The sequence below is a fragment of the Peromyscus leucopus genome, chromosome 12 (genome assembly GCF_004664715.2).
Source record: "Peromyscus leucopus breed LL Stock chromosome 12, UCI_PerLeu_2.1, whole genome shotgun sequence".
NCBI lineage: Eukaryota > Metazoa > Chordata > Mammalia > Rodentia > Cricetidae > Peromyscus > Peromyscus leucopus.
The window spans coordinates 13593332-13619567 of record NC_051073.1 but is presented as its reverse complement, the minus strand read 5'-3'; the positions used below and the strand labels follow the sequence as shown (position 1 = coordinate 13619567).

The 26236-nt window shown below is 41.9% G+C and overlaps 1 protein-coding gene across 1 annotated transcript in view; it reads right to left on the bottom strand.

Annotated features, from left to right (window-relative positions):
* The window catches only part of LOC114697683 (amyloid beta precursor protein), a 228935-nt gene that overhangs the window by 6257 nt on the left and 196442 nt on the right, over positions 1 to 26236 (bottom strand). Inside the window, 4 exon segments of the mRNA XM_028875973.2 lie at positions 1547 to 1693; positions 4666 to 4766; positions 8777 to 8830; positions 14776 to 14997. Coding sequence (XP_028731806.1) covers positions 1547 to 1693; positions 4666 to 4766; positions 8777 to 8830; positions 14776 to 14997 — 524 coding nt within the window.

Sequence of the window (26236 nt, the reverse complement as noted above, 5' to 3'; positions counted from 1 at the left end):
CTCGCTGATTCCAGCAATCCCTCAGGTTCATTCACTTTTTTCTGTCTCCCCAGGGCTGGCGTGGTTGTGTCTTTTTTTTTTTTTTTATGTTATAGATCCAAAAACAGGTTCTTATATTTGTGAGGTAAACACTTTACTGCCTGGGTATGTCTCCAGACCCTGAGTTACTGCTTTTCTTGAAAAATGTGTATTCATCCTCTAGTTTGTGAAATCGTTCTTTCTCCTCTTGCTACCACAGTTTCCTGAGTCTCATCCAAAAACACTGGTCTTCAGTATATCCACATCAACAGAGACAGGAAGGTAAAACCCACAACACTCCCCATGAACAAGCTGTGGAGATGCCAAGGACCGATGAAAGTGAGATTTCTGGCTTTCCCTCATTTGAGTTCGTTAAATGATCCCCACACCCTTGAATAATTACCGATAGCTTGGAGTACTTTCTCTGGGATTAGCGAGACACCTAACACTGGCCTCTGATAGAAAGCAATGGGTGGTATGGGGGACAGGGACTATTTTAAGTTTGGCCCTGTGCAGATCTTTTTATTTGATTCACTTTTCTCTCATCTACAAAATAAGATCAGTTTGGCCACAAAGCTCTTTCAGTTCTAGGATACCTGCACTACTAACTCACTATCTAAAAGTTATACACATGGGGAGGCTTTAAGAGTTCTCCATCACCACAAGTGTACTTTAAATTCACAGAAAGATCTTATTTGTAAACTTCCCCCTTTTGCTCTCTCCCCCCCACATCAGGAGTGGGAGGAGCCGCATTTGAAGCCTGGACTTTTTGATGACGTCACACCGAAGTCTGTGCTAAGCATCCTTGGTTGGCTGTGCTGCGGGCAGAAAGACTGTAAGTCTGGCACATTTGCAGTGTGGGGGTCTCGTGTGTGTGCATTCTTTCCAGTTCCAATGCTTCTTCACTCGCACCGCGAAATGAAGATTTTTGTTCAGATGGACGTTCAGGGCAACACTATGAACATCAGTGGCAGTCATGCATGTCTTACTGAGCTATTTGCTGCAATGTCATTTCTAACAAGACATTAATAGTAAGAGTCATTACTGAAAATTAGTAATGACTAATTAGTAAAATTATAATTACCTGGTTCTACTCAGTGGCCAGATTACTTAAGGGCCCAAACAAAACAAACAAAAAAAAACAGGAATGAATGTCTAGGTTTATTATTTTTTTTTGAAAAAGCAAACACCCACCCATTTTAATTTCTGACTCCGGATACTGTTTTCATTATTTAAGGAAAAGTGTACTTTTTTTCCCCCCTCAATGTTGAGCATTATAACTAATCTTATTTTGGTTAATTTCAGTACAAATTATAAGTTAAAGTAACAACACAAAATGTTAGTGAGTGCCCATTAAATTCACAGTAACCTGGAATGGATGAAAAGCACAGTAAGAAAAGAGCTGTACCCTGAGCACTGTGGAGGGAATACTGTTCTCCCAGGAGTTCCTTAGGTCGATGCTATGTTTCCCTGCCTGTACATCCTTCCTTTCACTCACCCTTGCAGACAAGCCTCCCAGTCTACCTACCTCCACCACGCCATGATGGATGGATGTGTACTGCTTCTTCTTTAGCATCACCAAGGTGATGACAATCACTGTTGCTATGACAACGCCGCCCACCATCAGTCCAATGATGGCACCTTTGTTTGAACCCACATCTTCTGCAAAGAACACCTTGAAAACAAGCCAAGGAAAAGGACTGTAAGTGAAGGAGACATCGGAAGTAGAAGAGTTCCAGCGGACCCTCTGCCAGTGCTCAGTGAGTGTGAGTTGGCGGGTCCCTACCAATGAGCATCCTACTCTCCAGAACAATGAACAAAACATGGCCTCCCAGGTTCTCAGAAGTCAATTTTACCAGTATGTCCCAAAACAGAAGACTGCAGGAACCTGACATCCTTTGACAGATAAGCATTTGGTAAAAACAAAACAAAACAAAAACAAACAAACAAAAAAAAACATAGAGGTGCCCATCATAGTTCTGGACACAGGTGAGCACTTTCCTGTCCATAGCAGGTGGCTCTGCCTTAGCTAGTTTTCAAACTTGTGTGTTTCCATTTCCTTGAAGAGACATGTTCTCTAGATATTAATAAACACCCTGAAACACAGGAGTTAATCAGAGGGAAAAGGACTGCCCAGTTACCTACTTCATAGCACAATAATTCCGTCAGATTCAGTTAACCATGAAACGCACACTCTACTTTAAAAGCACTGTGTTTTTGAAGGGAATTAGTAGGCAAAGAGAATCTCAGAATTACAAACAGCTCATGCTCTATTATGTTGTCTCTAGAAACCAAAATTGATTGCTTTACTCTGGCTGTTTATATTAAACACAAAAAGAATTCTGAGACCATCACAAAGAAGAAATTTATTCACTGTGATAAATTCTCTGCATATATATATATGTATATATATATATATATATATATATATATATATATATATGTAATCTCCTCTCTGCTCTTTACAAAACAAACCATTATTTTTTCAGCTTTGTCTACTTAGGTGGAATAACAGATAGAATGCACTTTAATCATCTTGTTATATAAAAGACAATCTTATGGTGGATAAAAAAAGTGCACGGTATGTGTGTGTGTGTGTGGGGGGGGGGGGGCGACAGCTATTCCTAACCATATACCACACTCATTATGTAAGTCAGTGAAAACAGTTCCCTAAATAATTCTTTCAATGTGGCTTCAAGACAGGGGAATGACCGATTTCCGTCGCTAAATCTATCACGGTTGCCATTTGCAAAGATGAAGTAAACTAGAGCAGCTAAAAAATTTCTAAGCGGATATTACTCCGGGTGCATCTGCAACAGAATTAGAAATTGGTTCATGATTAATCCCCTTGCTAACCAAATATGCTAACTCGACATATTTATTAAAGGAAATCATTAATTAGCTAATGATACTACAGTGAAGTAATCAGGAATAAATGTGAGTCTGGACATACCCCTATGTCTTTAAGGAAATACTGTAATTCTGTAATATTCATTGCACTAATTATAGTACATTATCTTATCAACTAGCACAGTAGAGGGAGCTGAGGCCCCTAATTGCTGCCGCTGCCATTAGTCATTGCCGCATTACGGGAACTCGTGTAATTACTGAGAAGGGCGTCTATGACACCAGCTCAGAAAAATGTGATCCTGTGCATTCATCTTCAGCCCTCTGTCCAGCTCCCGGCCTGCTGCAGTTACCTCAGTGTTGTTTTTAAGCCTTCCGGCTTCGGCCGAATCAGGAGCACCTCTGATTTCACAACAACTGACTCAGCAATAAACTTGCCAGGGAAAACTACGCTTCAGAAGGCTGGGTGCTTTTTTCTTTTCTGACAAAAATTAATGCAAATTTGAATCCCAAGCCAGCTTTGGATTTGCTACAATAATTCAGAGATGAGAAGCCAAACAATAAAGGCTTTTTCTTTTTGGAGCGTCGTACTAGGATCTACAGACTTTATTTATAAACACTGGAAAGACATTTAGAACCCATAAAGGAATCAGATGGCAGGCACATATACTCCATCTAACAGCAGTGCTGGGGGGTACTTATCAAGTATCACTATACGAGAATTTTATTACCTTTTTTTTTTTTTTCACCACCAAATGCAATGAGAAAATTGTCTTCTTGACATAAGTCCTTTGATAAGTGATAACATGGAAGGAACTCTTAACAATCTGGGATTCAGCTTCCTTATTGAACGTCTGAGTTTTTGGTAAAGAATGATATAATCACTGCCTACTTAAAAAGAAGATACTTGCTTTTCTATTCATTCCAATTCTAACATGAGGAAGAAAAATGTCATGGTCTCAAATGAAATGGTTGTCTTCTTTGCCCAAGGGTTTTTGATGGCAGACACTGAAAGTGGAGAGGAAGAGTCATGGTCACTTCTCGCCTCTCTATCCACCTTCACAGGGTCCCCACTCTTTCCCTTGTAAGACATATGAAACATTGGGAGCTGGGGAAGGGGTCGGAAGGAGGAGTGGACGGGATGGACAGAAGAAAGGTCCTCCTTGCAGATGGGAAGTTAAGTAAACACCCCAAAGAAAGGTTCCAAAGAAACATGTATTAAGTGTTTGAGATTCTGATTCTTCAAATAAAACTGTAATAGATGGAGAATAGTTAGAATAAATCTGGAGTCTGTAATTTTTGTATTTACATAAGGAAGTTGGGACCAAATCTAAGCAAAATTCACTGATACTTCCTACATACAGTTTATACCTAGCCCAAATAGAGTTTTATTTATGGCTTTTCAAAAGCTCATGGCATCAAGTTTCTTTTTTTATGGTATCCTGCCGAGGGCCAGGAAGTAACTTCTGGAGCTTTCTATTTTGGATATTTGGATTAGATATGTTCAACCTCGAAAACCCCTTTTCCTAGAAAGCATAGTGCATGGACCTTGGCTGATGTGGTTGCCCCACTGAAATTAGTTACACTTTTAAGTCCCACCTGGGCTCAGCTGCTTCCAGTCAGAAAGAACTACACACAGAGCATCATTTACTTTTCTCCATATCTTTGTGATGATCTAGGCAAACATTTTGGTTTTGTTTGCAGCTTTCCCCTCCCAGTTTTGGCACAGGACGAGCCAAGTGTTACCATGTCATTTGGGCAGACATATAGTCATGGGGAGAGGTAAATTATTTTGCATACCAGTTTTTGATGACGAACTTCAAATCCTGAATCATGTCCAAACTCTGCATCCATCTTCACTTCAGAGATCTCTTCCGTCTTGATATTTGTCAACCCAGAACCTGCATCAAACACAAAGTACATATGACCATCAATTAGTTTGACCTCTAACCAGTAACATGAGACAAAGGCTGCCAAAAACTTCTTTCTAGGCCAGAACTTTTAGAAAAACAGATTAAGGAGTTTCTTCAAGAAAAATGACATCCTAGACTTAAACCATTAACCACTGCCCATCAAACAAAAAGACTAAAGAAAGCTGAACATAATGCTTCTAAGGCCAAACACATGCTATAATTAAAAAGGAGAAGGAAGGGGCTGGAGAGATGGCTCAGAGGTTAAGAGCACTGCTTGCTCTTCCAAAGGTCCTGAGTTCAATTCCCAGCAACCACATGGTGGCTCACAACCATCTGTAATGAGATCTGGTGCCTCTCTCTTGCAGAGATATTCTGAGCACACTGTACAGGAAGGAAAAACTCAATGCTAGTTGGGATGCTGGGTTAAATGTGTACCTAAGAAATGTTGACTTGGTTTTAGTGGCTTATTGTTTATTATGTGTGCATTTCTATGGGCTGTCATTACTTCAGAGGAAAAAAATGCAAAGCTTTGAAAATGAACACTCATGATCTGGGAGAACAAAACGGTTACTTTGGAGTTTTGTTCTAATTACAAATAAATTATGTTCATGTTTCTTTGTACAGCGAGCACACATTGTCAGTCACAGAATCTGTTTACCTAAGCATCCTAGCTCTCTAGTAACACACGTTACGTGGAATTGCTTCCTCTGCTGACTACAGAGCAGGAGCACACAATGTGCAAGATGCTTCTTTGGGACTAACAGAATTTATTACCTAATTCTTCCTTCTCTACACATGGATGCACGATTCTTGGGCCAAATGTTAAAGTATGCCATGTTTCAAATAATAATCGGAGGTTTAAAACTAAAATGTAAATATGTTTTAGAAATTAGAGTGAAAGATGTTCCATTTCTGCTTAGCACATATAATTTATAAGACGTTCTACACACTTAGCAATACCATTACAAAGAGATTAACAAAGTAATAGAATTATGGAATAAATCAATAGGAAAATATCTCTTGGGGTCACAAAACTGGAATGTTAGGCCTGGAGAATGTTGGGGATAGGGTATAATGGAAGGGTAGCTTACTAAATCAAGTGAAGAGACTGCTAATGTGTTTTCTCATTGCCTTTCAGAGGTCTAATTTTCCTGGAAACAGTCCAGGAAGAGTTAAGTAGCTATGATAGTCACTATGCCCAGAAATCAGCATCATTATTGTTGTGGCTTGTGGGTAACATTATATTCTAAAAGTTACACCATGCTGGCTTTTCAGATGTGCAAGAGAAGAAATCAGTCTCTTCAGCATGATGATGCAACAATGGGGGTTGGGGGTGAGGAGGAGTAAGTCAAAACTCACACCCTGGCTTTATTTGCTTTGGCGTGACAAGAATGATTATTCAAAAGCAATGGCACAGGGCAATCCTGGGAAAGGGTGTCTAAGTCTGTAAAGTGTAAAGATGCAATTTGGTAAAATAGAATCAAATGTGTGGTGGTTTCATAAAATGTGGCTATGGAGTTATCAGAACATGGGGGCAACACAGGAGGTATTAATCCAATGTAGGCAACACAGGGAGGTATTAATCCAATGTAGGCAACACAGGGAGGTTTTAATCCAATGTAGACAACACAGGGAGGTATTAACCCAATGTAGACAACACAGGGAGGTTTTAATCCAATGTAGGCAACACAGGGAGGTATTAATCCAATGTAGACAACATGAGGATGCAACAATCCAATGTAGACAACACAGGGAGGTAATAATCCAATGCAGACAACACAGGGAGGTTTTAATCCAAAGCAGACAACACAGCAATGCATTTCTCTAAACACTTGGCAGACTCATTACCAGCACAAAAGTACAGATAGACCCTACACAGCTCCTCAGACATTTCAAGCAAGTACCACGTTCATAAACAAGGCTTTGCTAGATTCCTCCTCAGGTTCGGTGTGCACATCCTTTCTCCTTGGTGGCTATCTTCTGAAGGATACGGGTCTTACAAGGACCAGCTCAGTACACTTTCTGACCTTAATGGAACTGTTTTCTTCCTTGCTACCCCATGTGCCTTAAACCTTACACTGCCCTCTTTCTGGAAAGCTCATTTCCAGAGAGTTCTCTGGAAACACACCTGATTCAGTGCTCTCTGCTCTCATCACAAACATCTTTGTGTGCCCTCATGTGTCTCTGCCTTTTATATGCAAAGTGTGTTTTTTCCATTATATTTCAGGCTCCTGGGAGCAGGGACCTTATCATTTATTCTTTCTGAGTCTCCACATTGTTTACTACATTAGTCTCTCATGGAATAATTCTGCTAATGTTATAGTGAAGACTTTAGATTGTTTTTCCTGACCTGTAGAATGCAATAGCTCTCCTCTCAAAACAGATCACTTCTGCTTGCCAGTGTTCAAAAATGTCTTTTATATCTTAGGTTAAAATAAATAAAGTGAAAAAGATATTGGCTGGTGTCATGTGTTAGTTCCCGATTATTTCAACAGGAACAAATACATTCTTATACAATATAGGAAATTAATAAAATCAGCCTCAATTTTATGCTTATAGATGAAAAATATGTCATCTTTTAAAAATAAAATGAATAGTGCCATTTAAAAAAGTCTTGGAGATAAGACCAGCTGGAGCTAGTTTTAGTTGTAGTAAGAACTGTACTGGTCCATGCCTTGGGCTTCACCAGCTGGCTGAGCAGAATGGGAATGCCAATTGCTGGCTTCCTGGAGATTTACTAACACTGGCCTTAAGGAGGGCTTTAGGAGAGCCCAAACGGTGTACAACGTACTATAATTCAGGTCCCTTTAAAAGCACCCAGACAGGAGGTTCAAAAGATCAATGAGATCAGCTGTGTTACTCCACAGTTTCTGCCCATGTGTTGAATCACAGCCTGGGGTCATGAGGACGCCATAAGAAGGGCTCTCAAAGTCTACCCGAGACCATGGTTGGCAGTAGCCAAGGCTAGAGACTTTATTGGCAAGAAAAGGAGCAGGGCCATATCTGGTCTTGCTAGGGATATATCTAAAACAGGGGAAGAAAAAAAGAAGATTGACCTCCCTTTATTGATGTTCCCAAAGAAGGTTAACAATCGGCTTGACTATTTTATGGGATGTGGGTGTAAAAAAAAGTAAATATGGAAAGGTATGTGCTATTTGGAAAAAAAAAAAAATCTTTCCAGATTATACAGATTTTTCAATTTACCAACGTTCTTCTTTCTGATTAACTTTCTTGGCCACTACCAGTGGGGTGAGGCTGTACATAGTGTAGATACAGGCATGCTTTATGACTCTCGTGGAGTGGCATTATTCTTAAGAAGTTTAGCCAGAGGCTAAACAGAACAGGGGGTCAAAACACATTTCTTTTTCATCTTGGGAAACTGTATAAAAAGAAGTATCTATTTTGATAGTGAAGAAATTTTTAATATAAAAAACAAAGGGCTTCTATGCAAAATTATGCATATACATCTGTTCTGTTGTGTTATTTTAGCCACTGGCTGAGAGTAAGTATATATAATCCACAAAGGACAAAAAGTATTCCTGGATCTGGAGAAATACCAGTTACGGTATTTTCAGGAAATCGTATCTATTTTAGTAACCTATGAAAGTCTGAGCCCACTCGAGGACCCTTATGAATACTAGCCAAGAAAGAAAAGAGATGCCTGTAGCAAGAACCAATTCACCACTGGAAGCTCCACCTCCCTGGGCCTCCATCTTCGGAGACAGAGTCTGTATTATATTGCCCATTTATCAAAAAGAAAGAAATCAAGAGAAGGAGCACCACATTTGAAAAGACTTGTTTTTGAGTTTCAAAAGGAAAGCTCAGAAACAAAAAATAGATCACGTAGGAACTTGGGAAATGAAGCGTAAGGAGAAGCAAAGAATCTGAAGTAAAGTTTGGTGTCTACAGTCGTCTTAAATTCTATTCGGTAAAATATGCAATCCAGAGAGGCAGGTTTGCTGAAGCGCCAAGTGCAGGAAGGGGGTGACGTCAGATACCTGGTCGAGTGGTCAGTCCTCGGTCAGCAGCAGGGCGGGCATCAACAGGTTCAACTGGTGCAGGAAGCAAGAGACAGAGAGCAAACGAGATAAATCAAGATGGTTAGGTCGTGGCTTCTGAATGCAGAGCAGGGAAAAAAGCATGTGCAATAAACAAGCTACAAAAAGGAGCAGCAGGAAAAAGAACCTTCACGAGCTAATCCTGGGCACCAAGGACGGGAGGGGTACCACTTCAAAAGGCTTAGCACCACCGACGTGCCAACTACGGGGCGTTTCCTTAGTTTGTTCATGAAAGCACTCACCAGGATGTGTAACAGCATCACAGGAGAAGGCTGGGGAGAGTGGATTTCACTAGCTAGTGGATTTCCTCTGAGCTAGGTTAGAAATAGTTTCTTGGCTTTTGATTAGAAATGAAATAGATTATATACCCAGCCCAGCAGTAAACCTTAAGATAGCTCTTTCTACAACTGTCCAATCTTATCTTCTTTTACAGTTAATTAACTACAAAAGGATTATTCGATTGCCAGAGGAAATGCAAATATGAGTTTATCAGGAAAGCAAAGCAAAGCCTCCCTTGCCACATAATGTGGCATTTAGTAAAGCAAATTCCGTCTTAGTTTGAGGGTAGAAGGGGTAACCCACAGGCTCTTACTGTCTCTCTTTCTAAATGGCAGGTTTCCTCTGGACAGATGACATCCAGCTGAATTGTATGAAATGAGACCATTTCATATTTGCTGAGAGTCACAATTATTCCTTTGTATGCATTCTGGGACTGATCCAAAGAAAACAACGTCTGAGGTATAGTAATTCCCTGACCGCGGTTCTGCACCAGTTGGCATTCCCAGGGAAATACTTGCCTGAGCTGATACTGGTTTTTAAAGAAATAAGGAAGGGAGAGGGCAATCAAGCCTTTAGGATTAACAAGTGGCTGAAGGGCAGATGAAGTCAAGGGAGGAGGGAATCCCCTGAGTCAGGTCTGGCAAGTGTAAAAAAGACGAGAAAGAAATGTGAGCACGGGAGTGGAGGGAACCAAGGTGAGTTGCATGGAGGCCTTGGGACCAGCAGCTTCAACTGTTTAGCTTCCAGAGGCTCACAGGCCAAGCAGTCCGTAGAGACCACAAACCCAAATCCGTTCTGAATGGCCCACGTTGGCAAGAAGAGTGGCGGGGAACAGACGGACAGTGTGCTGTCTTCATAATATGAGCAAGTGGTATTTCCGAGCGCAGGAAGAGACTTGCGTACGTCAAGAGGCGGAAGGGACTTTGCCCATGCAGAAACTGGCAGTGTGGTGGGTAGAAAGAAGAGAGGTGGTGCTAGTGACGAAACCCAGGCCCAGCATCGACAAGGTGTGTGACCAGGGCGAACAGCCACTCGAGGCTGTTTCCTCTTATGGAAAAATAAAGATAATATCACTTGCTCTTCCTATTGCAGTAAGGATCAATTAGTTGTAAAAATCTTCAGAAAGGTCTTACACTATAAGACTGCATTTATTGAATGTCTGGTTATTTCAAGAATGACATTGACAGTTTCTCCATATTTCATTTTCCATCACAAATACGTATTGTAATTTTATGACCCCTGTAAAATGGGGTTAGCTGCAGGGTGACTGTACTTTCTTAACCGTCCTGATGATGACAGGCTTAATGGTGCGGCGGCTGCCGGTGTGACCGTAACAAGCTACACCCACTCTGACAGTCGTCACACCTTAGAAAATGTGCCTTTGACTCAGGGAAGCATCTGCGTCTCTGGCACAAAGGCAGGGAGTGAGCTGGTGGTCTCATAATAACCCACCATTATTATGATAATAATGAAAATTTATTAGGGCATATAAAAACCTAAAAGACATTATTCTAAGTGCTAGTCATTAAACTTGGGTAGGAACATAATTCTGATAAAAAAATTTTGTTTTAGGATACTGTTTATGATACGAAAACTGCTTTCTGTCTACCTATTTTCTTTTCAGTGATTTGAGAATTTTGTTCACATATACAGCGTGCTTTGATCAAGTCATCCCTTCAACTCCAATTTCTCCTTCATCCCTCTTCCACTCTTCCCTCCCAACTTCAAGGATTCTTTTTCTTTTTTTCACCCATGGAGTTCACTCAGCACTGCCAGTCTACACATTGGTGGAGAGACATCGACTGGACCTTGAGCCACATCTTTGACGAGAGCTGGTTCCCTGTCTCTTAGCAGCCATCCACTGCTAATGTGCTCAGCTGGGGTGGGCCTTCATGATCACCTCCTCACTCTCTCTCTCTGCAGGGATTTAGTCTGGCTTGATCCTGTGCAGGTCTCTTATGCACTCTCTCCACTGCTCAGTTCGTTTGTGCAACAAACTGCCCTGCTGTGTCCCGAAAACACTGTCTCATCATAGCTGTGTACCCGCCGGGCTCTTACCTATTTCTTTTCTCGGGGTAAAAGAACTAAGTGACTAGGCATCTACCAATCTTGATTGTCTTCGGTGAGAAAAACCACACTCTTCTGGCAAGCATTTGAAGCAATGGTGGTAAGGGCGTCAAGGACAATGTGAGGAAATCCTTTGAGAACTGCAGGTATTTTCAGCAGCTCAGGGTGTGCACATAGGAAAGAGAGGTGGGGAGAACAGAGAACACATCTCCCAGGGAAGGGAGCGGCAAGAGTATACTATTATATGCCTTTCCATACTTATTAATTTGAAGGATGTAATGTGTAGACCTCATGGTGAGTCATCTGGACAAAGAATGACAGAGCCTTTCTAACAAGATTCTGACTCCATTAAAAAGTTATTTGTGTGTGTGTGTGTGTGTGTGTGTGTGTGTGTGTGTGTGTGTGTATTCTAGGCACTTTTCTAAGAGCTTTTCCATGCCATCCCACGTAAGGCTCTCCGTCCTACCTTTAAGCAAGGAAGGAAGATACAAACGATCTCAGACGGGAAAATGGGTGGAGAGACGCAGTAATGTGAGCCCTGTCCCATGGCGGGGCTGCGGAGGAATCTCAGACCTGATCGTCAGGAGTGGGGGGCAAGTCCTGGCTACCGTCCGAAGGGGAATGTGCTTAGACCCTAGCCTAGTGTACACGTGTTCTACTACAGACCTTAACTCCCAGCCCACAGCAGTTCATCTTTGAATATAACGGACTGGCAAGGTCTCCCCGGGGAAAACAGTGTTGCAGATAACTCTTAGAAATAACACACTCTTCCCTCTGTTTACCCAGTGACACCCATCCATGGCGGCAGGGGCTGGGGTGGGATGGCTCAGTGGATAGGAACATTTGCTCTGCAAACAGGAGGTTGGAGTGTTCAGCACTCACATAAAAATGCAGTCATGGCAGCATATGTGTATCACTCCGGTATTGAGAGCAGAAGTAAGTGGATCCAGCGAGATCACTGGCCAGCCAGCCTACGTGAAACTGCCAGCTTCAGGCTCAGTGAGAGACCCTGTCTTGAGGCAATAAAGCAGAGAGTGCTAGAGGAAGATACACTAAGACCTGCTCGCGCCTATGGGTGGACAAGCACAGGTGCACACTCACAACTCATGGACAGACCCCGGGTTCCCCCCTCAGACTATCAAAGTAAAAATAAACCAAAAGTGTATTAATTGTTGAAAAGGCTTTTTCAAAGTATCTGCTCTAATTGAGTATTGGACCAATAAAATTGAGACCCATACCTCAAGACTCGGAGAACATAAGGACCATTGTCCCCTGGGAAATTATGTTATGCTGGTGTTGCTGCAGACTGAATGGATAGATGATGGCTTCATATGTGGTGGATAAACCCTTGCATTATTAACTATATTCCCAACCTCTTCTGTTACTGGTCTATGAGATTCTGCTGTTAATCATTAGCAGGTGTGTGCGGATGCATGCATGTGCACATGCTTGCACACATGTGTGGAGGCCAGGGATCAACCCCAGCTGTCATTCCTCAGGAGCCTTGAATTTTAAGACGGGGTCTCCTACTAGCCAAGACCTTACCAAGGAGGCTAGGCTGGCTACCCATTGTGCTTCAAGGATCAACCTCTCTCTACTTTCTTGGAGACATCATGCCTAGCTTTTTACACAGGTACTAGGGACTGAACACAGGTCTTCATGCTCACAAAGCAAAAACAGTTTACTGACTAAGCTATCTCCCCAGGCCCAATGGCAGATCTTTAGCAAGAATGTCTGCTTTAGATGAGACCTAGGCAATACAGAACTGAATGTCGGGCATACAACCACAGGGACTCAACTAAGTCTTTGCATGGACATCTTGACAATACTCAAGAGGATCTCTCTTTGTGAGGTATGTGTCTTTGCACATGCACACATTGTTTCCTAAGGCTCATGTCACAGTGTGTGTTATTAATATTAAGGAAAGAGCCAATATAGTATGCACTGAGCTTATAAAATGAGACTCCATTTTCATACATACACATATATCTCATTACAGTCTATACATGGGCAACAATGACTTCAAATGCCCCAAATGTATATAATACCACGTATTACCCTGTCTTTGAAAATCAAATGACATATTTTTGCTTTGTTTTGTTAAGGAATGGGAAAGTCAATTATATCTATAAGCTGCCTTTTATTTTTTCAGATAAAAGAAACAAATTGGATTGTTATGCTGTAAAAGAAGTCTACACAAAGATATCTGCAGACTATCTTTTAAAACTGCTTGCCCACCAGGTGTGGTGGCCTATGCCTTTAAACCCAGCACTCCTGAGGCAGAGGCAGGTAGATATCTCTGTGAGTTCCAAGACAGCTAGAGCTACATAGAGAGATCTTGTCTCAAAAAACAAATGAACATACAAACCAAAACAACCCCCCCAAAAGTCAAACAAATGAACCAGAATCCAAACAAACAACCCCCCCCCCCCGCCACTTGCTTGCCCAGTGCTTTTACATACTGAGGAGAGTCACAGGTAGAATCCTTCTGCCTTCGTAGAAAACATTCTTAGTTTCAAGAAATCAAGGTGTTTGTGTGCATGTAATTTATACTAAAATGTAAAAATGGCAAAACAAGCTAATAGATGCTGTTTCCTAAACAGGTACTTTTGTCAAAGTCCCTGTGGAAAAGCTACATGACCCAGGTATGCAAATGTATTGGTTGAGAAAACCTTAATTCTTTGAACTTCAGTAGGAAAAAACATTCAGCACAAGTTCCATAATTTTGACAGCTGCCTTGCATTGAAATATCTTAGCATGAAACTGTTTAATTCTGAAGCAAGCTTCCTGGTTGCCTACTTCTGCATTTAGTGTAATCTGAACTTTCATGTAAGAATCAGTAGCCAAGGAAGATTATTTCAGTGTCTGTCGATTTCACTCTACAGGCATATCAAATTATATGCCCTTAATTTGATCACCCTTTTCATTAAAGGTGGGCATTCTGGGTCAAAAGCTGATAATTACAAGTCAAATATTGCGATTTCATGGAAGCAATAAAATCTCTTGGTGAGAGTAATTTTTAAAAATTCTTTATTGGTACCTCAAATTCCAGCACATGGGAGGCAGAGGTAAGTGGGTTTCTGAGAGTCCAAGACTATCTGTCTCTGTCCCTCACAACCAGTAACATGTGGCATAGCTTATGTGTTTTATTATGTGCTTTTATTTTGAGATGGGGTTTCCCTGTGTTACACAGACTGATCTTGGGTAGCTGGTAGATGTGTACCACTAGGTATGTAAATCTACCAAGAGAAAGGGGAAATAAAAATAGGACTATCTGTGCTACAAAATATCAGTTTATTTACTCCGCAGCATTAAAATTTAAAGAATAATCCAAAAATCACTTTTATGTAATAGATATATTATTTTAATAGATACACAGTAACAACTTTAGTAGTGTTATTACTTTGTGTGTGTGTATGTGTGAATGTCTGTATACAGGTGCGTATATGTGTGGGCCCATTTGTGTGTGTACAGATGGCAAATGTCTGTCTTGATTTCTCTCCATCTTATAGTCTGAGTCAGGGTCTGTCATTCTAATAAAAAGCACACAGGCACACACCAGAAGGCTTTTGGCTCCAGCGAGGGACTCTTACCTTCATTTTCGGTATTGGCTGGCACGGAGTCTACCCCGAAAGGATGCCATGGCTGGAGTTCATCCAGGCTGAACTCCCCGTTCACAGGAAGAAGCTCCACGGTGGTTTTTGTTTCAGTCAGAGACGGCATGAGAGCATCGTTTCCGTAACTGATTCTGGGTTCACTGATCATGTTGGCCAAGACATCATCGGAGTAGTTCTGCTCTTTCTGAAGCAGCTCATCTAAACAAAAGCAATTGTGCCCTTAGTTAATGTATGGTCACAAGGCCACAGCTCCAGCAGCAATTCCTGCTGACTATGTGCTGTGTGTGACAGGTTTGTCATTTGGCGCCACCTAACATGTACAAACTAAGTTCCTTCAGGAAAGTTACGGCAAGCAACTGTCCAGCTGGGCTTTGACCCCATGGAGGACGGCAGTGGAGGATGCTATCCGGCTGCTGCTTCACTCCTCCTGAGGTTAACCTCGATGGTTAACCACCTCTTTTTTTCCCCGTAGACTCCCCGTATATCCAGTGATCATGAAGGAAACCATATCATGGGGTGCTAACACCAAGCATGGAAGCTAGGCAAGGTACAGTCTCTGAAGCAAGATACATTCTTTATCCCCATCTTCTGTGAACATGTGGATGGGCGAGGAAAGGGTTATAAACGGGCTGTCTGCTCCATTCAGTCATTACCCTTCGCCTGGAAAACACCTGCCTTCCTCAAATGCAGCAGGAACTGAAAATATGCACGTTGTCCTCCAAGGTACAGTCCTGTGGACACCAAGTGTTGCCAATTCTCTGGGCTATTCTTCCATCTCTGCCCCTGGGCATCATGCATGCATGTGACCCGAGCTGAAAGCTCCTGCCTTTCCTCTCTGTAGCGTCTGTTTTCCAAGGAATCCCATCAGTACCCACCCACCCCCAAAAACCGAGCAGGGGGAAAAAATTCATCCGAAGTTCTGAGGGTCTAGTGAAAAATCCTCCAATTACACCTTTCACCATTTAAATAAAATTTATTGGGGGAAAAAGAAAAATAGAACATAACTTTGTATTTGAGTATAGCTGCTACCAAAAAAAAAAAAAAACAAAAAACAAAAAAAACCCAGAAAATTTGTGACTCTTCTCTTATATTACAAAAAATTCACCTGATACTTTTATTATAATTAGAAAAAAATTAGAGGCCCATGGATCGCATATGGTATTAATATTTGGTCAATTTACGTATGTCATTAATCAGTCATACCTGTGTCTAGAGTTTACTGGATTATATATTTCAAGGCAATCACTAGTTAATACCATGCAGAAGAAAATTAAATCTGGATTTATTTGACTTGTAATATTTTACTATCATCCTTTAAATTCTCTTTTAAGTTGACAAAAAAGTCAATTTACTGGAAAAATTAAAATTCTGTTCAAATGTACCCATTAAAACAATTTGAAGGGACAGCATTAAAGTATGCGATTAATATCTTCCTGTAAAGTCAGTTTTATTACAAGAGATTATTTTAAATGATAGAATCGCAAGCAAATTAGTTCTTTTGAAGTCTAATTTGAGTTATAATATATACCTACTCAGTGTGGCACTGATCTAAAATTCAATATTTGATGCTTGCAATGACCTTTCCCACACAGATAAAAAGCCCTCATTAGATTTCCTCTCGACTTTTTCATGTCTCACCAAGTCACAGGTAATGGCCAATAACTTAGCCAGAGTCTGATTCAATAAATTAAATGGGCATTTCTTTTATATAAATCTTAGGCTTTGACTCATTAGCCTGAAGTCAAGATAGTCTGGAATAATTATCGGTGCCTCCATGTCCATCCCGAGGAAGGAACCCCAGCTAGGAGGGAGCTCTTGGCTGCTCAGGGTCTCTAACACATTTATCACCACTCACTCCCTAGACTTCGGAACCTTTTCACCGTCTTGCTATTTCTCCATGACGTCTCTGAATAATTTCGCCAAAAGCGAAAGAGAGTGTGAGAGAGAAACCCCCGTTAAGATCTTCTTCATGTATGCCTTTCCATTACTTTCTCCTATGAAAACGCCATCTGAGCATGAAAGTGTAAGGATCTCCTACATGTGGACAGAACTGAAATGCTATTTCCTCATGTCTGACTTTTTTCTCTCATTCTACATACTCCAAGAATTTGGAGGGTATATTACCGTGGGCTTCCCTCCTGGTCTATGGACTTGGTTCTCCTCTTCTCCCTCCTGCCTTCCATTCCACAGTTAGTGCAGACATTCTCAAATTCTCATCTGTGACATATACTTAACACTACTGACGACATTTGAATTCCGTTTCTGAATTCTCTCGTTCGCTCCCTTTTCTGTGGCCTCTCACTTCTGCCTTGCCAATTGTAGCTGAAGACTTACTGCCTGCTGAATGTCCCGCAGAATTCAGGTATTGAAACTTATTCCCCAGTGAAGTAACAATACATGGGGTTGTGGGGATTCAGGGGTGTGATTCAATGAAGGGTCCCATTGCTATGAATGGGGTAGGGTTTGTTCTCTCTGGAGGGCACAGCCACAAGTCACTACTCTGAATGAGGAAAGGTGGAGTTCTATTAGACACTCAACCTTCCAGAATCTTCTCAGCCCTGTGCTTAGGACCGTGAAAAATAAATTTCTATTTTCTTTTTTTTTTCCTTTTTTCTTTTTTTTTTTTTTTTTGAGACAGGGTTTCTCTGTGTAGCTTTGCGCCTTTCCTGGAACTCACTTGGTAGCCCAGGCTGGCCTTGAACTCACAGAGATCCGCCTGCCTCTGCCTCCCGAGTGCTGGGATTAAAGGCGTGCGCCACCACCGCCGGCCAAATTTCTATTTTCTATAAACTACCCAGGCACAGATACTGGTTGTTGGTTTTTATTGTTGTTTTTATTGTTTTAGTTTAAGACAAAGAGTCTCATGTAGTCCAGGCTGGCCTCAAACTCTATGTAGATGAGGGTAACTTTGAACTCATAATCCTCCAACTCCCCCAACCGGAGACTACAGGCACATACCACTACATCCAGTTCAGATATTGTTAAAGAACACAAACTGACTGATTGCTGCTCTTCTTACTAAGCGTCATGTGACTGTCTTCCCCAGACCTTTCCCAGATACTGAGGCACGACTCCTCCCAGTGTCAATGGGTCCTCATTTTGTTCTGAATTAATCAAGATGCTGCAGTCCTTCAGTGCTCCTAACCCCCTGTATACCTTCATCCACGTGGCTTGTGATTGCTTCCTGTCTACACCACACCTCTTGAGCTGTGGTATTGAACAGTGCGCGTTATCATCATTTGAGTGTTTGTTTGTAGAGTTATCAAACAGAAGCAAGAACACCTTCCACCTGGTAAGGCTGACTCACAATCATATTAGCTCTACAGAGTGGGCATTGTTCTCTCCCCCACCCTCACCTCAACAAGTATTTCTCAGAGCAGAGCAGCTGGAGGGAGAGGAGACTCCATGCCCATCTTGTTCCCCACAGGGAAAAAGGCAGAATAGGAACTCACAACAGGGAAGGTCTTACATTTGATACATTTGCATACAGGATCCTGGGAATTGAAGGCAGAGATAACTGTGGCAACCTTTTCTCATTTATCTTTTAAGCTGATGCAAGATAGTTCTTCCAAATGGGTACAAGATACAGAATGCCGGGAACACCACTGGCTTTCAGGAAATTCATGTGACAGCGATGGGGTTTGGTGGTTAAGAGCACTGGTTGCTTCTGCACAGGACTTGAGTTCAAATCCCAGCATCCACATTACTCACAACCACCCACAACTCCAGTTCCAGGGGATCTGATATCTTTTTCTGAACTCCACAGCTACCAGGCACACGTGTGGTGCAAATACAAATATGCAGGCAAAATGTTGATATACATTTAAAAAAATCTAAATATCCTCAAAACAAACAAATAAACAAAAAAACCTATTAGGAAATTCATATGAAAAGCCGAAATAGTCAAGAAAAGTGACATTTTTAGTAGAGAGAAAAGCACTTAGCTTTTGTGCATAAAGTAGCAGAAATCCATATTATTATCTTGATTTAGTACAGGAAATTTAGAAATAACCATTTCTGGCTCTGTCATTTGGAACAAGGAACTCAGTATGGTCTTAAGGGCAGGGAGCTGGATAAATTCAACAGAAGCATCATTACCACTGTAGGACTCTACTCTGTGATCATAAAGAGTTCAGGACAGCCAGGCTACTTTGTGATTACGGGCTCAGGGTTTACCATTGGCAAATGCACGGGCGCTGGGCAGTTGTGCCTGTGAAAAGAGCAGGGAGCAGTGTGATTGTTTCACTGCCCATTTTCAGCTTTGATTTTGTGGTGCGGCTAAACCACCAGAAACCATCCTCTACTGCGCTGTTGGCTCTGATGAATTATCCTTTTATCTGGATTAATTTAATATTTTATCACAACGCTGGGATGGCCTGTATTGAGGACCACCGAAGCTTTTAAATAGCTAAGCTTGCCAATGGCTATATTACGCTAAGGGATGACATTCATTTCCCCAAGACACCTTTTCCCCCTTCTTCTGGAGAGCTACTTGTTATTGCGCCAAATTGCATCAGTTACTTCTGCAGTGAATTATCTAATACCCAGACACTTGAGGCTTGTAAGTTAAAGCAGGAATATTTAACTGCGCCCAGTGTTGGCAATATTTAACTTATGGTTTAAGCACCGGAAGTAAATGCAAACACAAACACACAATGAATCCCATCCCCCTCCTCTTTCAAAAATGCTTTGATGATACATGTAGGCAAACTTAGAGTAAACAGGAAAGAGCTGGGTGTGGGGAAGAGGGGGGGTATCACCTCTAGCTATTGTGGAAGCCATTCAAGATATTTCAAAGAAAGCAACATCAAGAGAGATTCGAGACACAGTGATTCTTCTTCAAATGACTTAAAACTTTCACTGTTGGTTCTGTAGATGCAAAAGATGTTCATGGTTATTCATTTTTAGGGAAATGGCCTTTTGGTCTACTGGAGGAGGGATCATATGAACTCTACATAATCCACCTCATAGTCTCTTTGTAACTATTAAATGACCCATCATTTAATATATATATGTCATATATATATATATTATATATAATACAAATATCTTACAAATTTTTAAGGGCTACCTTTTAGGTTTTCAGAAAATAAAATTTGTAGACATTGAGTCAATTGGTTCTCTTTCTACAAGCTTCACAATTACTGATAATTAATTGCTGATTGATGCCTTCCATAAGTTGGACATACTTAGGAGGGTTTTTTTCTTCATATAAATGAGGTGTTACCTTAGCCTTGAGCCTGTCAAATAAGGCCATTAAAGGCCTAGTTTGGAGATCACTGAACAACTGGGTCCTTGGCCTTGGCATGATTTTCTTCTAGGATTGAACTTTTATTGACATTATAACTGTCTCTATCTTGATTCTTTGAATCCTAGTGAAAAATAAAAAACTAATTTCCAACCTCTATCAAAATGGGAATTTCTTTTTAACTTTGTATAACTAGATTCTCCTGTAACAAATTTTTATCATTAAATAGATACTTATACGTCTGCCTGCTGCTTCTTATACCACACTGTGCCCCTCCCCACACCTCCAGGTGCACCGGAAGTATTTGTAAAAGGGTTGTAATAGTTCCCCATCAAGAGGCTCCACTATAAATCAGCGATCATCCATTCTAGGCATCTTGCCCACACCAGAACTATGAGATCAGATTTAATTTTCCAACCAGAGCTTGTGTGTATCTGACTTTTGGCTCAGCCTACTACTGCGATGATGTCATTAATATCCTTGTGGCCTCTGAACTCCTTAAGGCCCCCATTCTTTATCCAAAAGATTCCAGGTGCTTAGGTGACAGTCCTGTCATGTAAACTCAAGCTCTTTAGGTGTCCTTCGGGGATCTTGTTGGAAACCCAGAATTATGGCATGTGTTGCAAACCATGATTATAATTATGCACTTGAGGGGCTGAGATAGGGTTCCAAGTCTAAGGCTTACCTGGGGTATATAGCAAGTTTGAGGATCTCCAGGGTTACATAGCAAGATTTTATCTCAGAGAGGGAAAAAAAATAAAAAGAAATGCACAATCCTAGTCTCCCTTCCGACCCACAGATACGGGGAAATAAATCTGCACATTGAGGTGACTGCCATTTGTGGTTCTGTCTGAGAGGACCAGAGCCACAAGCCATACACAAGTATTACTGTGTAGTGGTCTCAGTTCCCTTCATAAAAGACAGACCAGTCTGCAAAACAGAATGTGAAAACGAAGCAAAGTGTGGCTAAGAAGCACCTATCGCCAGAAGACATGCACGCGAACACCTTACAGAGACTCGCTCCTCAAACCTAACACTCAGTTGCCTTTAAACTAATTCATGGCTACATTTCTACATCAGGATGCCCCAGGAAAAGTAAGAACAGCCATGATTTCTTTCTTTGCCAAGTCATTTATTGAGCAGGAAGGGGCAGTCCAGACAAGTTTTAGGGAAGCAGGTTGGTGTTTTGCAGTCTCTGAGAATAAGAGTGTATATACAAGAAGACACCAGGCCACATTTCACTACTGGCTCTTCCCAGAAAGGAGGAATATTCCTGCACTGAGGATACTTTGCAGACTAGTGTGGCTTGGCTTAGCTTGGCTCTGTGGAGCAGCAGCTCATAGGGATGCTGACTTGGGGGAGAACCTGTGGTGTCTTTCTATGATTACTTCGTGTGATTGCGATGCTCTGATGATGTACAAACCACAGCTATCTTCAATGCCATGACACTTGAGCCCTGGTATAACATAACACCTTAAAAAAAAAAAGACACGCTACCCTCTTGACACTAGTCCATGTCTGTGGCCTCTATAACCATTCACCGGCTCATTTGGTACCCAAAACATCCCCCACTGAGAACAGAACGCACAAGCATCCATTCCGAGGTTTAAAATTAAGAAGTGAGGCATGCTCACATGCCTGTAATACTAGCACTTCGGAGTCTGAAACTGGAGGATTGTAAATTCTACGCCAGTCTGGTTATGTAGTGAGTTCCAAGCCAGCATTAGGTATGGAGTGAGATTATGTCTCAACATAATAAGATAGATAGATAGATAGATAGATAGATAGATAGACAGATAGATAGACAGATAGACAGATAGATATCAAGGAGCAGAACTAATGTTCGAATAGCAATTTGAGTACCCCAGTTCCTAATGTGATCTTCTCATCAGTCCATGAAAATTTCCATGTTATTTAGAAAGGGATAAATGCAATTATTATGATTTTTTTCCACCAAAAGAAGAAACTAAGGTAGAAGAGGGTAAAGCTGTAGCTCAAGAGTTTCTTGAGGTACAGTGGCAATGCCAGATGACAATACTCATGTTTAAACTGAGGATTATTGTTGTTTAGATGTTTCTTGGCCACAAAGTTTTAAATGGAGTGTCTTTGGTCCACTCATGGCAGGGAACTGTCCCGAGAGAGGATTAACACAAGGCTGTACATCACTTTTTAAAATATTTCTTACTGCAAGTGACATTTTCCTGAAATACCATTGTCGTCTGGTCTAGACTGAAGTCTCAGAAGAAGTGTCTTTCCCTTGAAGACAAGTTTCCTTGTGGCTTTCAAACTCCTACATCAAACAGCCCAGTTCTACCAACACCAAAAGTCAGAAATGAAGATGAAACACAGCCAAGCTGCTTGGCCTTGGAAAGAGGATTAAAAAGCGCCCCTTTCCACATTTATTTACGGAACCTGTGCCAAGGTCCTGATCTTATTTCGAACCACTTTAGGGGGTCTTAATCCTCCTGAAATGTTAGCAACCGGAGGAGGAGCTGACTGTAGAGTTTACACACTACAGCAATAGTCCTGAAAGAAAGTTTGTGGCTTGAAGTTCTAATTCTTATACACGTGCATTACATGAAATGTATGTGCTTTAGAAATGACTGATACTGAGAAGAATCTAGCTCTAAGGGGCCACTGTATGTTTAAGTTACTTTAAAAAAAAATGATCTTTTTTCCAGGTGTGGTGACACACACACTTGTAATTCCAGCACATGGGAGGTGGAAGCTGAGGATCAGGAGTTGAAGGCCAACTTGGGCTGTCTAGGAAGACACTACCTCATAGCTGTCAATCTTTATAAAGGTATATGTCTTCCTCTGGTCGGTTTCTAGTGAAATGGCATGGTATGGCTCTTAACACAAACAGATATAAACTATATAGTTTTTATTATAGGACCATTCTTTCATACATCTTAAACCCAGGAAATGGCTGTTTCTTCACATTCGAGGGGAAAACATCAGCTGCCTTGGGTTGTTGAGGGATGTGTACTGTTAGGCTAAAGGGTCTTCAATGTAATTATTCTGTGCAATTCTCTCAATGCTGTTGCAGAGGCCTACCCTCTGTGACCAAGGGATATTTGTCACAGAGACCATGACTTTACTGTGACTCCGTCATAGTCTTGCAGGAAGGAACCAGGGGGAGCTAATTACAAGAGTAATATCTCATTCAGTGCAAAAAGTCAAGGAAAAAGGAATGAGAACAGTTAGTGTTTCACATTTCGAATGTTTCCATCCTTGAGAGAGCAGACTCTTCTAGCTATCCCTCCATCCTCATTTTCTAATTTAATTTTTACGGTTGTGGACGAAGAGAACAACATTTTTGAGGTTACCGAGGCATTATCTCTAGCATAGGTTAATTAGGTTTGGGGACACACAAAGTTGGACTCATGAGGAAGAATTCTTTCCAGTTAGATTCTCCAGCCCTTAATTTTCAATTTATTGGAAGGCTCTTTGGCATACTTGGTGTCATTTATTGTATGTTGGCTTAAAAATGAAAGATTAGTATATTTATAATAGCATCACCTATTATTCTGAAAGACTAATTCAAACGACAGTCTTCACTCTCTTTTGCACATTTCATAGAGTCAGACTGTAGCCCTACTGAGCCCAGAGTCTCCTCCTGGTGCCTTCCCGGCTGCTGTGGGGTGTTCTGGATATCAGTCCCTGAGGTTCTCTCCTCTCCACCCGAGCTCCGAGCCAACTCTGATAGAGGAAATCACCCTGTTTACTTGTGAAGAACACCGGGCCCTTGCACATCTCCACGAAGGTTTCCTGGAGGTGAGTGAGTCACATACATAGCCTACGACTGACTCAGCTGCACATGTACCGGACTTCAGCTACAGTGTGCGTCCTCGGACACACAAGACCCTGAAGGACGAGGGAGACTGTGCTGCGATGGCCACAGCACTGCTCTTCACAGCCATGCAGCTGCAGACAAATCTTCCGTGGGAGCTCTCACTGTGGTCTCCGTGATGACTGTCCCTTACAGCCGTGTCCTTGTGTGACTTACATAAATGTAGCTACACAGTGGCCCTGTCTCACAAGGGCTCTCCCTCAAACTTGAAAGAGAGCTCTGCCTGCCCTGCCCTAAGAAGACAGCAGATGAACAGAATAGGGATCACACTGCTATGCTGGGAAGGGAGCTCAGTGGCGTGGATTCCAGCTGACGAGTGACTGACAGACCACTATATTCAGGAGGAAGGAAAGAATGGGTCAGCAAAACTGGCGAGCCCGTGGTAGAAAGGAAGATCTCAGCATCCATAGACCATGTCATGGAGAGAGCCTAAGAAGCATGCTGATAAACAGGGGGTCAGTGTGGAAAATGTGCCTAAGTACACATAGCATCACAATGGAGGACAGACTACTTTCTCTACACACAATACATCTCTGTATGCATGACAGCTCATTTTAAATGCTAATTGGTGCATATTTAAAAAAACCCTAAATTTGTCCTTTATACTCTTCTGTACACTGGCCTGTTTGTCTTTAACACAATCCTGCTTTCCAGTGAGCAGTCCTAGCTATGGCAAAGGCCCTTTCTCTCCTGCAGTGGCTCATTCTCATGCTCCTCTAACAATACCCAGGGAGACTGTGAAAGCGCCAACTGTCAACTTGATAGGGTCTGGAATCACCTAGGAGACTAGCCTCCAGGCACACTGGAGAGGGATTATTTAGATTAGGTTACCTTCTAGGCATGCCTATGAGGGATCATTTCGATTAGGTTAATGGAGGTAGGCAGACCTACCCTAACTGTGGGCAGGATCCTTCTCTGGGCTTGAGTCCTACTCTGCCTAAAAAAGAAGTCACTACACGAACTTGAACATTCATCACCAGCTGCTTCCTCACTGTGTAGGTGATGTGATCAGCTGCCTCAAGCTCCCGCTGCCTTGCCTGCCTTGTCTGGATGGACTGTGCCCTTGAACGGCAAGCCACGCTGCTCTGTCAGGGTATCTTACCACAGCAACAGGAAAAAGTAAAACAGAGACCACGCCTGGAAATGGCAAGTGCTAAGTAAGCATTAAGGGTTTAGCAGGGGATGGGGTATGTCTGTCTCCAGGAAGGCATTCACGGTGCACAGAGGTGAGGCGTGGAAAGGACTCCGCCTAAGTACTCCGAAACAAGGAATCTCTAACTACTGGAACCTTAATTAGTGAGTTCATCCACTCATCCTTTAATTAATTAATGAGTTCAGTTATTCATCTGGCAAGCAATCTTATCATCCTCCAGACCAGTGCCAAAAATAACTAGCACAATCTCTTTGCACTCAAAGAACTCAAGACTCATAGGAAAGGAGCCCCCAACCCCACATACACACAAGTGCTAAGACTATCTTTCCCCTCAGCCACCTCCCCATGTTTTTGGTCTCTCATTGAACCCGGAGCATGATGGTCATTTTGGGATCTGCCTGTCTCCATCCTCCCTCCCTGGGCTGTCACTCCAGCTTTTTACCTGGTGCTGGGGATCTGCACTCAGATTCTCCTTCACAGCAAGCACTGTCCCCAGTCAGCCAACTCTCCAGTCCTCAGATCCCTTTCTCCTTCCCTCCATTCCCTTCTCCTTCCCCAGTAAACTTTCCACCATGACTGTTGACAGAGCATTTGCACTGGATTAGGTGTTATGAGCAGGACAGGAATGACTTGTGGTGCACAAGAAGATGCATACAGGTTCTATACACATATGAACTGTCACTCGATATAAGGAACTTGAGCGTCTATGGATTCAGGGATTCCTGGCATGGGGTACTCTGGAATCCATCCCTAACTCCCAACATTGAGGGATTCTGCCCAGTTCATGGGAGATTATATTCCAAGCTGCTTCTAATTTCTATACTCCCTGGCTTAGTATGAGACCACCTAAGATGCATTGGGCTCTGTTGAAAATACGCGAGTCTGGAAACTTATTTATTTTTTAAAAAGGTTATCTTAAAGTGCTGTTTTCATGCCCACACAGCTAGCCTCTCCTCACCTCACCCAGCTTTCAAAATGGTTCAACTTGAACAGAGAGCCTGTCTCTAAATAAACACTATTAAAGTGTGATCATCTTCAGTAACATATAATTAATTTACTTAGAAGTTTACTCCTCATAATTACCACAGCACACCAGTATCCCTCTGCAAATTGCATGCGCTTTATGCAGTCCTTATTTATGCACACTGTAAGTTTCAACAATAAATTGAGAAATGATCCACAT